At 45.9% G+C, this 16,044-nt stretch overlaps 2 protein-coding genes across 2 annotated transcripts; one reads left to right on the top strand and one right to left on the bottom strand.

Moving 5' to 3' along the window:
• The first annotated feature begins 988 nt into the window (after positions 1-988).
• On the top strand, positions 989-8,900 carry INPP5E (inositol polyphosphate-5-phosphatase, 72 kDa). The gene is made up of 10 exons (XM_009998847.1): positions 989-1,839; positions 3,294-3,417; positions 3,610-3,707; positions 4,343-4,467; positions 4,623-4,742; positions 5,138-5,245; positions 6,168-6,329; positions 6,972-7,087; positions 7,541-7,677; positions 8,737-8,900. The coding sequence occupies exons 1-10, from the start codon at positions 989-991 to the stop codon at positions 8,867-8,869; spliced, it is 1,974 nt and encodes a 657-aa protein (XP_009997149.1). The 3' UTR covers positions 8,870-8,900.
• A 2,989-nt stretch (positions 8,901-11,889) lies between these two features.
• PMPCA (peptidase (mitochondrial processing) alpha) lies at positions 11,890-16,043 on the bottom strand (the record flags this gene model as incomplete). Its single annotated transcript, XM_009998955.1, has 12 exons — positions 11,890-12,059; positions 12,401-12,545; positions 12,780-12,842; positions 12,961-13,051; positions 13,523-13,641; positions 13,860-13,952; positions 14,162-14,425; positions 14,832-14,932; positions 15,093-15,187; positions 15,468-15,550; positions 15,780-15,859; positions 15,941-16,043. Coding segments are annotated over 12 exons (1,407 nt in total), but the record flags the coding sequence as incomplete, so codon positions are not given.
• Position 16,044: the final 1 nt, after the last annotated feature.

The raw sequence follows: 16,044 nt of genomic DNA, 5'->3' as shown, positions 1-16,044 counted from the left end.
ACACGGCGGGGGAAGGAGCACCGAGCTCGGGCGGCAGCGGCCGGGGAGCCCGGAGGTCAGTGCTCTCTCAGGCAGGGGCAGGGCCGCGGTAGCGGAGCGGTGGGAAGGCCAAGCGTGAGGAGGTTCTTCCCCTCCTTTCCCCTCAGCGGAGGAGGCGGGCGGCTGCACCTCGGTACAGACACCAGCGTCCCGGTGCCCTGAGCGGGTTTAGCATCCCCGGCAGCGCGGGATGGAGGAACTGCAGAGCAATGAGGCGCTTTCTCCCTGAAGCAGTTCGCCTCGAACCCCGGTTTCCAATCCCTAAAGCTGCTCCTGGGATACTTCCCGGCTTCCAGCGGCCAGGGGTTGGTGCAGAGCCAGAAGAGGAGAGGAGTGATCTGCTGCTGTGAGGTCAGGGTAGAAGCTGAGATGACTGGAAATTTCCTGGCCTCTGGCGCCGGGTGCTGCGGGCAGCCCGGAGCTGCTTGTGCGGGGAACTCGCTGTGTAGCCAGGAGAACGAGCTGTGATTGATGTGCAGCTTTAGTTTCCTTTCCTACTGACTGCATGCACAGCCTTCCCTTAAAGCAGTCTGGCCACGATGCCCACAGCACTGAGGGGGTCAGTTCACTGCTCTGCTCTTGGGAAAAAGAAAATAACGGTGATTTTCTAACAAGGCCACATTAAGGTTTGATTTGTTCTAGAGGGGCATCCTGTGTGGAGCTTGCGTTCTGATTAAGGAGCAGTGTTCACAGCACAGTAACTTCTAATTCTTCCATGTTTCTTTTGGACAAATCCAGGTATCCCACCTCTTGAAATTTTGCAGAGGATGCATCTGCCTGCACCTTCACCTGCTCTTTGTTCTCAACCAAAGACTGAGCTGCCTTCAGTTTCCGTTGCCTTTCTGGCTTGGTTAAAGCTCTGTGAACCTACAGGGTAAGCAAGGGAAGGCAAGTGTGTGTGGGGGACTTCTATGGAGCCGTGGCTATAGCAGGTGCCCAGGGGAGGAGGATGAGTACTCCAAATGGATTCCCACAGCACTCAGGGACTTGTGTTACTCAGAGCATGGAGGGTGGAGCAGTCCAGGACCTGCACGCTAAAAAAGCTGGCAAAGCAGCAAAGAAGGAGGCTGGCAGCAATGGGATGCTTACCTTTGGGGATGCTCCAGGTGTAGGCACCTCTTTAAATGAGAACATAAAGCTTCTACCAGGTGAACTGAAAGCTAATATGAAAATTAAGTCGTTCACTCCAAGACCTCCTCGGAAGCCCCGGCTGGAACGCGCTGCGTCTCTGGATGAGAAAAGCTGGAGGAGATGGAGACGGTTTAAAACAAGTCAGGAAAGTCTGACTGATCCCAATGAAACGAGTTCCTCAAATGGTTCCCTGCAGGAAGCATCCCTCAGCCCTCCCAGGGGTAGGGCAAGCCCCTTCCACCAGTGCTGCCAGCAAAACTCCTTGCACAGTTCATCAGACGCCTTGGAAGCCAGTTCCTTGGGGAAGAGCAAAGGAGGCACCTCCGACCTGGGGAAACGAGCCTCTGAGATCTCCGTTGCCTTTGGTGGGCTCCTGAAGGGGAAGACATTTGTGGGCAGCAAACCCAGGCTGTCCCAAGTAATGCCAGCTCGACCTCTGCCACCTCTGGAGCTGAACGTGGGCTCTCGGGCACTGAGGACAGCTAATAGGATTGATGCAGATTGTCTGGATTATCGACATTCTCAGCCCAGGTTCGGGAGGGTGAGCAGCAGCTTGAGCGATACCAGGCTGCATGGCACCGGGATGGTCTATGATAATTGCTCCACAGACTCCATGAAATCCACGTTCAGCCTCCTCACTCCCATTCGCTCCAAGGATGTCCGAAGCAGGTATGTCCTTCAGCTTCTCCTGCCCAAGTCTGGGGGGTGGTAGCAGGGATTCCCCTGAGGAATCCTGCTGGGCAGAGGCAGGGAGCTTCCCACTGATGGGTGAAGCACACAGGTTGTTCCGTGTTGTTTAACCTGCTGTGGAGAGTGGAGACAGTTTGAAGATGAAGAGATTAGTACAACTGTTCTATATTTGCTCCTTTCATCTTGGTATTGTTTTTCATAAGTTTGATTTGCAGTTTGCTTGCTCGTAATGTTTAAGTAACCTGTTTTAAAAATACACAAACAGTAGCTGTCCATGCTAACTGTTTTTAAATCTAAAAGTACATGGGGCTTGAACTGCAATGGTAAAGGGCAGGAAAAAAACCCAGATATGATTATTAGCTTGAAACTTTCACGTGGTATATGCAGTACTATCACAATCCTGTAAGGTACTGAGCAGATGTTGAGCATGTTTGACTTCTGGCAGGATCAAATCATGTCCAGTGAACTGCTTCAGTGTCCACAGAAGCTCCTCTGCCTCCACTTTTCCAGGAATCTCAAGGCCTTGAGGGATAAATCTGGTAATTGATCCAACTAGTGGGAGTCAGTGGTACAGGGGAAGATAATTCTGAGAGAAGTTGAAGTGTTGCTAACTGGTAAAAAAGCCTTGAAAGATAGATTGTCACTTCTTTGCCATGAAGGGTTTTGTTTCACTTCCCTCTGGGAAGATTGTTGGTGTCAGGTGAGCAGCTGGCTGAACCAGTGAGATGCACAGCATCCCCTGACATCATGCTGAAATCATCATTTGCAGAGCTTAAGCAAGATTAAAAATAGCTGTTCCTCTGACAGCCCTTGTGCCTCTTGCTTCTGTAATCAGTGTTCTTTGGAGAGTCAGTTGTTGTGGGACAGATCTGTCCTTTTCAAATGTGATGCCCTTTTAGACCTCAGGCTCAATAAATCATTTACTTAAAAGCTCATTTGATGAACTGAACTGAAGGAAGAATGTCAGTCTGAATCCTTGATCAGCAGAAACTTGGTGCCAGAACACTGGGAATGATGGAGCTATTTTCATGTTTTAAGTAAACTGAGCTCCTTCAAGATACTCAAACACCAAACCAACCTCTTTGTTTTGTGTCTGTGGTGAGTCCTGGAGGGACTGAAGGCTTTGGATGGCTTCAGTCTTCTCATCACAGAAGCTGTGCAGCATCAGTCTCACCATCCTACCTATGTCCTGCTTTTGAAAAGGCTGGTTTATGACAACAGTTTTGTTTTCTTGTATATAATCCATGAACTCTGTATTGGTTGGAACTTTATGAGGAACTTTAGATAAGCAAAATCTTTTATAAATATTAAACGCCATTTTCTTGAGCTAAAGATATGTTCTTGGTTAACTCAAGATTCAAGCATTATAAATCATTATTCCAACTGCCAGGCCATTTCCTGAGATGCTCTTTTTGTGGGACTTCTCTTCACAGAAGCTATTTGGAAGGTAGCCTTCTGGCAAGTGGTGCCTTAATGGGAGCAGAAGAACTTAGCAGATATTTTCCTGATAGGAATATTGGAATTTTTGTGGCCACCTGGAACATGCAGGGTCAGAAGGTGAGTGCCCATAAGTTTCCATGGGTATTTGGAGCAGTAAGGTTACCCCATCTTTACTGCAGGAGCTGGTGTGGTGGGTTTTTTTCTGTTCCTGACTATGTTCATTGTCAACCTGGACTTCGTACTTTTCTAGTAAATCTTTTCGTAACTAACATTGCCACTTTAACTTCTTTATTTTCTTTTTAATAATAGGAACTTCCAGTGAATCTGGATGACTTCTTATTGCCAACAGATCCTGACTATGCCCAGGATATGTATGTCATTGGGGTTCAAGAAGGCTGTCCAGACAGGTAGCAAAAGCAATGTAATGAACCATCCTCTTTTTTTGTTAACTATTTGTTTTGGTTTTTATTAGTCTGGAAGTAGTCTCCATCATATTCTTAGTATTTTCACTAAATAGCTCATTTAATAAGACTTTAATTCCATTGCATAAACACCAGGGGACATGGGTTTGAGAGGAAAATATCACAAAAAGCTGTGAATACAGAATTTGTTCCTGTTGTCAGGGCAGCCAACAGCAAAACTCCTGCCTGATTTCTGTGGGCATCTTACCACAGCTGGGGATAAGGACAAGAAGTAATGGATCAAAACTGGAAGAGGGGAGATTTAGGTTAGACATTAGGAGGAAATTCTTCAGTGTGAGACCAGGTGGTGAGACCCTGGAAGTTTGCCAGGGAAGCTGTGGCTGCCTCATCCCCAGAAGTATTGAAGGGCAGGTTGGATGGGGCTTGGAGCAACCTGGGCTGGTGGGAGGTGTCCCTGCCCATGCGGGGGGTTGGGACTGGATGATCTCAAACCATTATATGATTTTATTATGTGCCATTCTGTATGAGAGGGATTGCTCCATTCTCACAATACTGATTTCCTTTCCTGGTTGTTGTCTCCTGTACTGTCCTTGTGATCCAGCTGTTGTTCTTTCCTGCAGAAGGGAGTGGGAGATCCGGCTGCAGGAGACCCTGGGCCCACACTATGTCATGCTCTACTCTGCTGCCCACGGGGTGCTCTACATGTCAGTCTTCATTCGGAGGGACCTGATCTGGTTCTGCTCAGGTGTGTGGTTTAGTAAGAGCTGGAGAGTGGGGAGGTGAAGGGACTGCTGCCATCCCCTGTCTTGTCCTTTTCTCCAAGGCTATTCCTCACCTGACTTCCCTGCTCTCTGTCTCCAGAGGCCTTTCAGTAAAAGCAGCTTCTTTTTCTCCTTCCAGAAGTGGAATATGCCACGGTGACAACTCGAATTGTATCTCAGATCAAAACCAAGGGAGCTCTGGGAATCTGCTTCACGTTTTTTGGGACCTCCTTTCTCTTCATCACCTCCCACTTCACATGTGAGATGTTTTCCATGTGCTTAAAAGTGTCCTGAGGGAGGGAGGGGGGACAGGAGGGTTGCTTTACAGAGATAAAAAAGGTGCAGGAGGATGGAGAAGCAGGACAGGCTAAAGTCGAAGCTCAGGATTGCTGAGCTGAGAACAATAAGGAAGGAGAGGTTTTTTTGTAGCAAACTTCCCAAAGAACTGTGTTTGGAAAAACAGAAATGAACTCTGCACACTTGTGTCCCCTTTTTCCACACTTACTGACATTATTCTTCAGTCTGTATGCTCCCTGGGTCAGAGTGTTACGTTATACATGGGGAAAATGTCTGATGTCCTTTGGAAGCTCCTGTTATAACCAAAAATGATAATTGAATGATAATGATGGCAGGATTGGGATGTCTGTCTTTCAGCTGGGGACAGCAAGGTGAACGAGAGGAAGCTGGACTACAATAAAACCATTCAAGCCCTTACACTTCCCAAAAACGTTCCGGACACAAACCCCTATCGATCCAGTTCTAGTAAGTGTGAAACCATGTTTATCTGGGAGCCCAAAAGGACAGAGTTTGTACATTGTCCTTCAGTCTACACTAAGGAAAAGAGATGGTATAAAAAGAGACCACGTGTCTTTTTGTCTGAGGGTGGTTACTGTTCACTTTTTTTTGCTTCTTTAGGCAGGGTGTAATTTCCAGGGGAATTTGAGAGATTAACTGGAGAGGGAGAGAGAAAATGAAGGAGGGATTTTCATGTGTTGTATGTTTTTATCAGAACAGCAATAAGATAATTTTGGTATCATTTTTATTAATACTGTGGAAGTGTTTAACTTTCCAAGTGTTTTCTGGAACAAATACAAATTGCTTATTTCAAAACTTAAATTATTTTCATTTGCATATACACAGATCAGTGTTTGCCAGATTCCATTATTGTTCCATACTGTGCTGCTGACATGATGTCTAGATATGCAGCTAAGCCCTTTTTCTAGAAAAGTTAATTTACTGCTTTATCTGCAGTGTAGCATTAGGTTTCTGTGTTCTTACTATTTTTTAGGTCCTATAGATAGTTTGGTCTCTTTAGCTTTTTCAGTGATTTTTTAAAATATCTGATCTGTTCTCTGTTGTTCTTTATTACCATGTTCTGTAATGGTCACAAGCAGAAAACATACTCAAATATTTTATCTCTTGGTAGTCAAAAGAAAGAATTTATGCCTTGCTTCTTGAACATATCTGGCAGCACTCTCAGTGAGCTGTGCATCTTACAGCTCTGACTTTGAAAGAATTACAAGAGTTTCATTTTAATGAGCTACATGATACACTTTAATTTTCCTTGAAAGTCAAAAGGAGATTCAGGGAAGAAAAGCTTGGGATTTTTAATTTATTTTTTTTTCCTTCAGAACTTTTCAGGGTGTTTTACCTTTATACTGACCCTCCTGGCTTGAATTTTCAGGTGATGTCACAACTCGATTTGATGAAGTGTTCTGGTTTGGTGACTTCAACTTCCGACTAAACAAGGATCGTGAGACTGTGGATTCCATCTTGAACCAGAACCCAGACACAGACGTGTCCAAGCTACTGGTGTATGACCAGCTCACTAGTGAGATGAACAGGGGTGAGGAACCTTTTTCTCCCCAGCTGCCAGGAACGGAAATATCTATGCACAAAAATTACTACAGCCAAATCCCTGTTTTCTGGAGGCCTTTGCTGCTTTCTCTTGTCACGTTCCCTGAAAAGGGAAGTCAGCAGCTGTCACATCCAGTGGCAGTCTGTGCTAGGGAATTTTTGCTAGAGTATTTTGCTAAACCATTTATTGCTGTTTCATCTGACACCTCTGTGAACTGAACATCTTTCTCTGACGGCATCCAAGGCATTTAGATGTCAATAGCTTGTATTTGCAAAGCATCACGAGCTTTCAACAGAAGAGCAAGTGCACTTACCAAGTGTTGTTTCAATAACCACTGACTAGCTTTTCATCCTTGCTGGAGCTTCCTCCCTCTCCAGAGCCCAATCCCATGTTTTTCCAGTCATGTCTGTATGTCTCTGCAGTTTCTAGCCAGCATTAGTTAAGCAGTGTTGAATGAATGCAGAAAGTGTGGGAGATTCCCTCTCCAGAGCCCAATCCCATGTTTTTCCACTCATGTCTGTATGTGTCTGCAGTTTCTTGCCAGTTAAGCAGTATTGAATGAATGCAGAAAGTGTGGGAGATCCTTAGGAAGAAGTTTGTTGTTCATTCTGTTCTCCCCTTCCCTTTCAGGGTCTATTTTCAAAGGATTCCAGGAGGCTGACATTCATTTCCGTCCTTCCTACAAGTTTGACATAGGAAAGGACAGCTATGACACCACCTCCAAACAAAGGACTCCTTCCTACACGGTAAGGGGTGATTTCAGAGCAGATTTCAGAGTGCTCAGACGGGCTGCTCAGCCCCACATCTGCCTCCAAAGGGGGTTCTCACCTCTGAGAAAGTTGGTCTGTATGAGAGGCAGCCATGCTGAGATTTGTTGCTTAAAGGCAACAGGACATGTGGAAATGGTTTGGAAAAAAGGACTGCAGAATCTGGGAGTGCAGGAAGAGTTTGGCACAGGCTGTTCATCTCATTTTCCCTGCCTTCCATTCTGTCCCAGTGCATTCTCCCCTGCGCTCAGGAGAGAGAACCACTGTTGGGATCAGACATGCATTCCTCATGAATGTGTCCCTGTCCAAGACACTTCATTTCACTCTGAGTGGGGTGTGATCTATGATGGGATCTGTCTCCTGTGAACCAGTGGTGCTTTCCAGGGTGGCTGCACAAAGGGAGTTACCATCAGTCTCTCTCCCTGCCCGCAGGATCGCGTCGTGTTCCGCAGTCGGTACAAGGACGACATCCAGGCAGTCAAGTACTCCTCCTGCCCTGGGATCAAGACTTCAGACCATCGCCCTGTGTTTGCCCTGTTTCGGGTGAAAGTGAGGCCTGGCAGAGACAAGTTAGTACCTCCTTAACCATTTCATATGATTGCAAATGGCTCCAGTGATCCTGAGGATATATATACTCCTCCTTGGAGTTTGTCCTCCTAGGAAAGTCCCTGGAATAGAGTTAAACCTGTGTAGGTCTCTGCAGCCTGTTTGGTTTTCACCCAGTGTGTGCTGCCAGTGGTCAGAGCAAGAGCACTTAAACCTTGCACTGACATCTGAAATCCCTGCTGCCAGGTCCCTTAATCTTCCTGAGGGAGATAAACAGAGGCCACTGCAATTCACTGTAAATCTCTGTTTGCTCTGGGATGCAGCTCTCTTTTTCCTATCAGCATGGACAGCTTTCCTCTGCTGTTCCACTTTCCCTCTTCGCTGTTTTCTCTCCCCAGAGGTGGCTGCATTTCAGCACAGCTGTATGTGACTGGAGTATTCTGAGATCCTCCAGGTTTCCTAATGTCCCATCCTGGGCTGCTGTGCTAGTAGAACTCCTTAGAAAATTTGGTCACTGAAATTTAGTTAGTTCCTTTTCTGTGAGTAGCACTCTCAGGGATTTCAGGAGCCAGTTATCCAGGGAATGGTGATTTCTGAAAGCACTTGCTCAGCAGTGCAATTAGAATTGGGATTTGTTTGAACCCTGCTAGTGAATACACCGAGGAACCTAGGTCAGCCTTTCAAATGAGTGTTTTCTGGTTCAGGGACATAAAGAATGTCCTCAGTCTATGGCCCGTATGAATGCAGGCATGTTCATGCTGTAATTATTACAAATAATTGTATAGTAAGATATTACAGTCATAATGAAGATAACTTGTAATTATTAATGTATTAAAATACAATTTATTATGATGTTATAATAATTATAACACAATTATTAACTATTCTTAATTTAAATGTGTTGTGAAAAACCTGAACTTGTTGCTGCAGAAGAAAAACTGTGTTTTCCCATTTTCCCTGAATGCCTTAAGAAAGTAAAAACTAGGTTTCTGGCCTTTGTTGCATGAACTAGTTGGGAAATGTTGGGCAAACAAGAAGGATGATTTTGTGCCCTGATCTGATTGCCTGTTTTCCTCTCCTAGCATCCCCCTGGCTGCAGGGCAGTTTGACAGAGAGCTCTATTTAATTGGAATAAAGAGGCGAATCACAAGGGAACTTCTGAAGCGGCAAGAGCAAAAGGACCAAAAATCCAGCAGCATATGTAGTATTTCCTGAGCTGGGAGCTCTGCAGAGCTGGTGTCAGAGGTGCCCACAAAGCGGATTTCAGGCCACCAGGAAACTCTGCAGGGAATTGTCTGCTTAAGCACCTCTGGCAGTTGCTGTGGCTTGTGAAGAATGTCTTAAACCTCATCCTGGATTCATTTGCATGAGCTAATCCATGTAGCTCAAGTGCTTTTGCTGAAGAAAATGGAGTTGGTTATTTAGAACATCCATCCCAACAGATGTAATTGGTTTATTTTTAACATTATCATCTTTGGAAGCAACCGGATGCAGAGTGACTCCAGATGGGGGGCACAGCTTCAGGAACTGGCATGACTGGGGGCAGGGGACCAAAGAAAAGCCTGCAGAAAGGTGAACGTTCTGTCTGTCTGTCTGTCTGTGTGATCTGGTGAGCTTACATACCTTGTGGGGTTGTTGTGGGGTTTTTTTCTCCTTATCTGTAGCCAAGTGTGTATTGTTCTGTAAAATGTGTAAAAGGGACCAGTTAGGGGATTTGAGCAGTTTTGTGTAAGGATGGTGCTCCTGTGTTGGGCTTTTTTGGTCCTCCACAGCAAGACTTGTGTGAATGTACTACTGTACATTCTAAGTGTAGAAATGTTGCCTTTCACTTACTCTATAGGCCTTCTGTTACCGAGGGGGTAAATACCAGTTTCTCACACCAGGTATTTGGCTGCTGAGACTGCTTGAAACAATCCCTTCCTTAACTCATTTGCCCTTCCCAGGGGTGATGAAACATCACCTGCCTTCAGCAGCAGGACACTTGGGTTGAGAAGAATGGTCTGAGTGCAGCTCCAGTGCAGTGCTTCACCAAAGTGGTTACGAGGTCAGGTGAGTCCTAGGGACAGGGCAGTTCTAGTACCTCTGATTACAGTTTATTCCTTTTGGGTTTATTTTTCCAATTCAATGAACTTTTTTTTTAAGTAGTGTTGTCTTAAGGCTAATAAACATACTACACAGACCAGTATGGCACTGGTGAAATGCTAAGTACAGCTAATACTTAAAAACTCCTCATGGGCACAGATTGGCTGGTCACTAATCACCTTAGTAGATAAATGCCATGCAAACTAACTTGGAGGAAGTGCTGCTAACTATGCAACCTGTCCAAGACAGAGCTTCTGTTCTGCAGTACAAACATCTATGGCACTGACCTGTCTGTAGCCATCACGGCTTGGAAGTTCCTTTCTTTTTAAAGGAATAAAAATAAATTAATGCAATACCTTAAAGGAGCACCAGCTCTTACTGCAGAGTTGTGAGGAGTTCTTTGACTGTGTGATGCATGCTTACCCTTTGGGTGACCTGAGCTATGTGTCTTCAGGTGGGAAAGTGGGACAGATTTCTTTGGGATTGTTTGCATTGAACAAACAAAGCACGTCTCACCTGCCAGTTGAAGAAACCCAGCCAGTAGCTGATGAATTTCAGAACTCTTACTACTTGCTCCAGTTATTTAGAGGTCTCTTTATTTTCTTACAAACATACACAGTAACTGAACAGAACTTCCATACTGTGGGTTCCACAAGAAGCAATAGATTTTTTCTTTCAGTTGCCTGAGGAAAGATATGGGGATAAAGCAGGGAATAGCTGCCTCAGTGTTCTGCTCCCAGTTTGATTGATTCTTACCACACACATCTAGCCAGGGAGGTGCTGCAATGCAGCTGGCTACTCTTTTTAAGCCCATATTATTAGGGCATTATGTACATCAAATTCCTCTCCTTTGGGTCTACTTCAGGATGTCAAATGCATAGCACTTAACTGTATGTCTTTCTGTAACATGGGTGTTGGTCATTTTCAAGATCGCAAGCTTTCTAAGTGTTGTTTTGTTGATCTTAACTTCTAGCCCACCAACATCTCTGCTGTTACTGACAATTGTGTCTTCTCTTTGCAAGCCCTTCAGTTCATCTGAGTGACAGTGAAGAAAGTAGGTACGAGTTCAAGGTGCAGCAGCAACTCCTTTAATAACTTACTGTTTGTATCCCAGGTCTGCAGTAAAAACACTTTTATTCTTTAGCACAGTTCATACACAAGTGAAAAAAACCTGAAGAATGGGATTGCTTTCCTTCTAGAGCAAGTGTCCATGTAGCATTATGCAAAGTATCTCTGGAGATTAACTCCACAGAAACTTACAGGAAAGCAGACACATGCCATAACTGAGCTCCAGCAAAATTATGAAGTTATTTCCAGACCCATTACTTCCAGTAGTACTACAGCTGGTAAATTACACTGATTAAATGCATCCATACTTGTAAACAAAACCTGGGCTGCAGGAAACTTGTTGCCTAACTTCACATGGATAATAACTAGTATTTTCCTAATTCAGTTTGGTCAAATCTATGTTCATCTTGCAAATATTCTTTGAATTCAACTAGGTAACCCAAGGCCCTTAACAGCACTTCCAGCAGTGTTTCTATGCCCGTGTAACTGACAGCTCAGAGAGCATCTCACTACAGCACCTCCTGTCACACTCGACTGCACCTTCTTTACTAACAGGTCCAGTGATCACCCTGGTGAGGAAAGATAAGATGAACACACCGTTTTACTTTTAACAGTGATGTAGCCTGAAGTCTGTCCTTTAATCCCCACAGGCAAGGGAAGGGCACATGCCAGGACCTCCAAGTGTAACAGCTCCACCTCTGCTGCTGGCAAGATAACACACCTCAGATACATGTTTTCAGTTGCAGTGATGAGTATTTGGGCTTGCAGTGTTTCCCCAGTGCCAAGAGAAGGTTGTTTACACCCATCTGCTCTTGTAACCTACTCAGAGGGTCAAAGTACTCCTCCAGAGCCAGGGTGGGCCTTTGAGCCCAACAGGAGCTCTTCACAGCCCAGTGTTCTGAAGCAGCTTTGTCCAGCTGTAGCACAGCTCCCGGTTTGCACAGTAAGGATGGAAGGGCAGGGTGTGCAGCAATATTATCATCTCAAAAACGTATTTAAAAAAAAAAAAAAAAAAAAAAAGCAGCAAGTCCCTCAGGTGTCTGCAGGGGTCTCTCTCTGCAGGGGTCTCTCTCTCTCTCTCTGCTTCATCGGAGGAGCCGGTAGAGCCGCGGGAGCCGCCCATCCTTGCTGGAAAGCGCTGCCTGGATGTGTTCGTACGTGGGCAAATCTGTTAAGTCACCTAGGGCAGCCACAGCTGGTTTTTTATGAAGCATCCTAGTGACCACTCTCTTGATATCAGTAGATTTCACCTGACCTGCAGGAAGAAATAAAAGCCAACGCTGTGACAGCTACATTCTAAATAGCAGAAAGCAGCTTTAAGATGATGCCGAGTCAGACCCCGTGCTCAGAAAACCAGTCACTAACCCTAGATCTTCTCTACCATGCTGCTGTTTTGGGTTTTTTTCCTTCCTTCTGACAAAAAGAGTAACTTTGCTGGCTTGCAAGCAATTGAGAAGAGCACTTTGAAATATTTATCTGCCCCCAGGCTTCCTAAGGCAATTCATCTGTGCTACAAGAATATGTTGTAAGCTGCTCTTCCCTCATGCAGGGGCACCTGCAACTCAGTCGAGGCAAGGAGCAGCAGAGTCTACTCACTGATGAGGTCGCAGAGCTCGTGAGGCAGCTTCCTTGTGTTTGTTGCCAACACTTGCCTTCCCACATCCTCAAAGATCACTGGTCGAGACTCAAGGTTCATCATGAGCATGGACTTCAGCTGCGTCTTCGCTCGCTCAAGTTCTACCTGGAAACGAGCAGCAAATACAAACAGATGTTCAAAAAAGTCTGGCCAGTGCTCTCTCAGACAAGATAGCACCTAAGAGTTCTGGAAACATCTTTGTGAATGTGTTGGCTAAAGTTTCTATCTTCTTTTAGAAACATGTAACATACTCATCTACAAAAATTCATTCTAGCCCGGCCAGTGCAACGCAACATTTGAGCTGAAAGACCTGCAGAGGCTGCAGGGGAGGCTGCTGACCTCTCCTACTGCTCCTGCCATCAGGATGAATTCTCTGGTGATGATTTCCACCATCTCTCGAACCTAGGAAAAAGATAATGGAAAGATTAGAACAATGCTTATTCCATCAAGCTTCCTTGCTGGTGCTAAGTGGTGGGATTATTTCTTCAGGACACCTGTATTTGGATACAGGACTGGATACCTGCTTTGGATCAGCACTGGCATGTATGCACAGGAGACCTGTATCCTCATAGCTGTGGTGGTAAGAGGTTGCATTATACATCCAGTGGTGCCTGTGAATATATAAACAGTATTTTAAAAACTCTAAACCCCAGAATTTAAATGTAAAAATTAAACCAATGTGGACAGTGAGTCCCCTCCTAGTGCACTGTCAGGATTCTCAGGAGTGCCAAGGAGGATTGTCAGTCCCTGCCTCTGGCAATCTCTGTGTGCACCATCTGCTTCCTTCTCTCCACTTGCATCTCTGAGACCAAATCCAGAACAACAGAGCAGCACTGCTGGCACCTACTGCCAGTTCTGTTGGCATCCCCTGATGTAAGGATGGATCGTGCTACTGGAAACAGGATTCCTGGTCACTTCTGCCTTTTCACCCTCTCAAAACATCCACTGACAAGTCAGTCTGGCAGGTTTCAAGTGCAATAAGCTAATGTAAACCTGTGGGTGTTGGCTCTCAAGAGGTGAAGACTTCCACGTGAACCTGCTGGAGAAGACTGTTTCTGCCTGACAGAGACAGGCAAACAAACCTGTTGAGCACATTGAGGTACAGCCGGGTGAACATGCCCTTGCCAGGCCCTCCAGCTGAAAAGGAGCCACCACCTCCCATCATCATGTTCAACACAGCAAAGGGAATGAAGTCTTCCTCCTGCATCACAACAAACAACTCAGTGAGGCAACAGCAGAGCTCCCCAGGGGCTGGGATGAGCAAGGAGTAAGAAACATGGGTCAATAAGAGCATCAAGGTCAGTGCCTTCATCAAACTGTCAGTGGAAAAGCTGCTTGTTGGTCCGTGCAGCATCAGCAGCAAGTGCCAGTACAGGAGTACAGGGCACACAAACCAACAGATTTTAGGTTGATACTTACTAAAAATGAGCAGCTTTCTAACCCAATCATGATGTGGGTAAGCTCTGGGATGGGAGTAGGGCCCAGACTCACATCTGACATATCTTTTTCAACCTGTGGGAAGGGCAGACAAATTATCAGGATTGATTTTTCACCTCATCCAGCACGATATGTTCCCAACAATTAACGTGACACCCAAATAATAACTGTCATGGCCAGGTTTGGAGCACACTCATGAACAAGATGTACATTTAGAAAAGCAAAGCCATGGATAAATCAGCTCAAGTCCAAATCTGCATCTCCAACAGAGGAAGAGGCTTTACCTTGACAATGCCTCCCGTGTACTGAGCCACAGATCTGTCCACATCCTTGCTCTGCCCACTGCCCCACGCTGGCTCCACTCCAAGCAGGTATTTCTTTGCACATTCCACTAACTCCTCGTGCTCAATTCCCACCCCAGCCAGCACCATCCTGTCTGGAGTGTAGTAATTGGCCAGGTAGGAATGCAGGACTTCCCGACTGATTTTGTCAGTATTTTCCACTGGGCAGAACCTGTTCAGTCCAACTGTATTGTCTCTGTAGGCTGCCTAAAAGGAAACAGATTAAAGTAAAAACATTACTTCACTCCCCTCCATTTACACCTTCTCTTTCTAAAGTTTTAGAACTATGCCTGCCTGTTTGAGACAGGTAAGAGAGGAAAGGCTGAGTATTATTTCACTAATGTCAGAATAAATCAACATGTCATCCATGTCAACAAAGATAGGTTATAGATAAGTTTAGTCTGGGTTAAAATCTTTCATGTATGTAGAATGTAAGATTTCAAAGTGGAGGGACAGCAAAATTCTCCCTCTCACCACTGAAATCTGAGAAAAAGAAACATCTGTTTTAGGATAGTCTGAAATAAACCCTGAAGCTGAGGAAAAATGGAGGGAGAGGATGCAGCAATGTCTCAAGCAGGGGATGGTGCACAAGGTGGACTTCTCATTGTCTTACTGCATGGATCATCTCAGTGAGGAGAGGCTCTGGATCAGGTCTCATGTTCAAGTCCTCAAGCTCAAAGCGTATTGCTGTGCGAGTCATCTCCATCTCCTCATCTGCATCAAGAGGGAGAGAGATAGCAACCACCTCCCAGAGTACCCCACTGCTACACCATAACCTCTGATGAGCACAATCTAACGAAGAATTCTGAACTCTAAAAGCAAGTCACACATTGGCAGACTGTTTTTTTTTGAGCAGAGACTTAAGTTTCCAGACCTGAGAGCCTGGGCTGCAGTGCTACATCAGCCAGCAAGTTGACCACAGTGTCCAGGCCTCTGGCTTCAGCAGAAACAGCATACATGATGGTGTCCCTGCAACACAAGCAGAGGGGTCTGCACTGAGAAGGCAGTAAACTGCATCAGGAAATCACACAGAAAGCTGCCTGACCATTACTCATGCCGTGGTTTCAAAAGGCAACAGAACTGACTTTCAAAACCCTTTCAGTCTCACTTCTGCAGATGCTCAGCAGGCACCACAAGTGGATTTTGGCTGCTTAGAAGCAAAAAGCAGCTTTTACTGTCGTGCCAGGAAAAGTAATTCTAACTACTGTCAGTGTTGCAACCTCTCAGGCACAGAGAAAAAGCATCATACCTCGATGCCTGGCAGTCACAAATGCCCCCGTGCTTTTCTAAGGTGAGGAGAATTTCATCTTTGCTGCCAAACTGAGCTGTGGACTAAGAAAGAAGAGACCAGTGTTATTAACTAGTAAAGCCATACGTGGTTATAATCCTTCAGCGTAGCCCAGAACAAGCATCATCATCTTCTACTACCTTGGAGAGGAAAGCACCACAGACCTTCCAAATGTAATTATGCTCCAAACAACGAGCCGGGGCTGCAGGATCCGGCCCTGCCCCCGGATGGTGTTTCAGGACCCCCAGCCCCGCCCTGCTGCCCGCTACTCACGGAGAAGGCCAGCTTTTCCAGGAAGTGGGAGATGCCACTGAGGTATTTCGCTTCATGTCTTGATCCTGAATTTACAAGCACTAGTGCGAACAAGAGAAGAGACCAGCGTGACTTTCACACCCCGGGTCCTTACCGGGGCCAGGCCCCGCCCGGGTACTCACAGCCAACGGTGCAGAACTGCCCGAACTTGTTCTGCGAGGCGACCCGCAGCCCGTTCTCCAGCAGGGTCACCCGCGTCTCGAAGCGCTCGGGGCCCCGCGCGGCC

This window comes from Chaetura pelagica, unplaced genomic scaffold, assembly GCF_000747805.2.
Source record: "Chaetura pelagica isolate M959 unplaced genomic scaffold, ChaPel_1.0 scaffold405, whole genome shotgun sequence".
Taxonomy (NCBI): Eukaryota; Metazoa; Chordata; class Aves; order Apodiformes; family Apodidae; genus Chaetura; species Chaetura pelagica.
This window is presented reverse-complemented; position numbering and strand designations above follow the sequence as displayed.

Excerpts from the sequence above, each read along its gene's own strand:
- INPP5E (XM_009998847.1), top strand. The coding sequence starts at position 989 with ATGAGTACTCCAAATGGATTCCCACAGCACTCAGGGACTTGTGTTACT. Across the intron at positions 3,708-4,342 it reads CAAGAAGGCTGTCCAGACAG|AAGGGAGTGGGAGATCCGGC; the intron begins GTAGCAAAAGCA and ends TCTTTCCTGCAG. Across the intron at positions 4,468-4,622 it reads CCTGATCTGGTTCTGCTCAG|AAGTGGAATATGCCACGGTG; the intron begins GTGTGTGGTTTA and ends TTCTCCTTCCAG.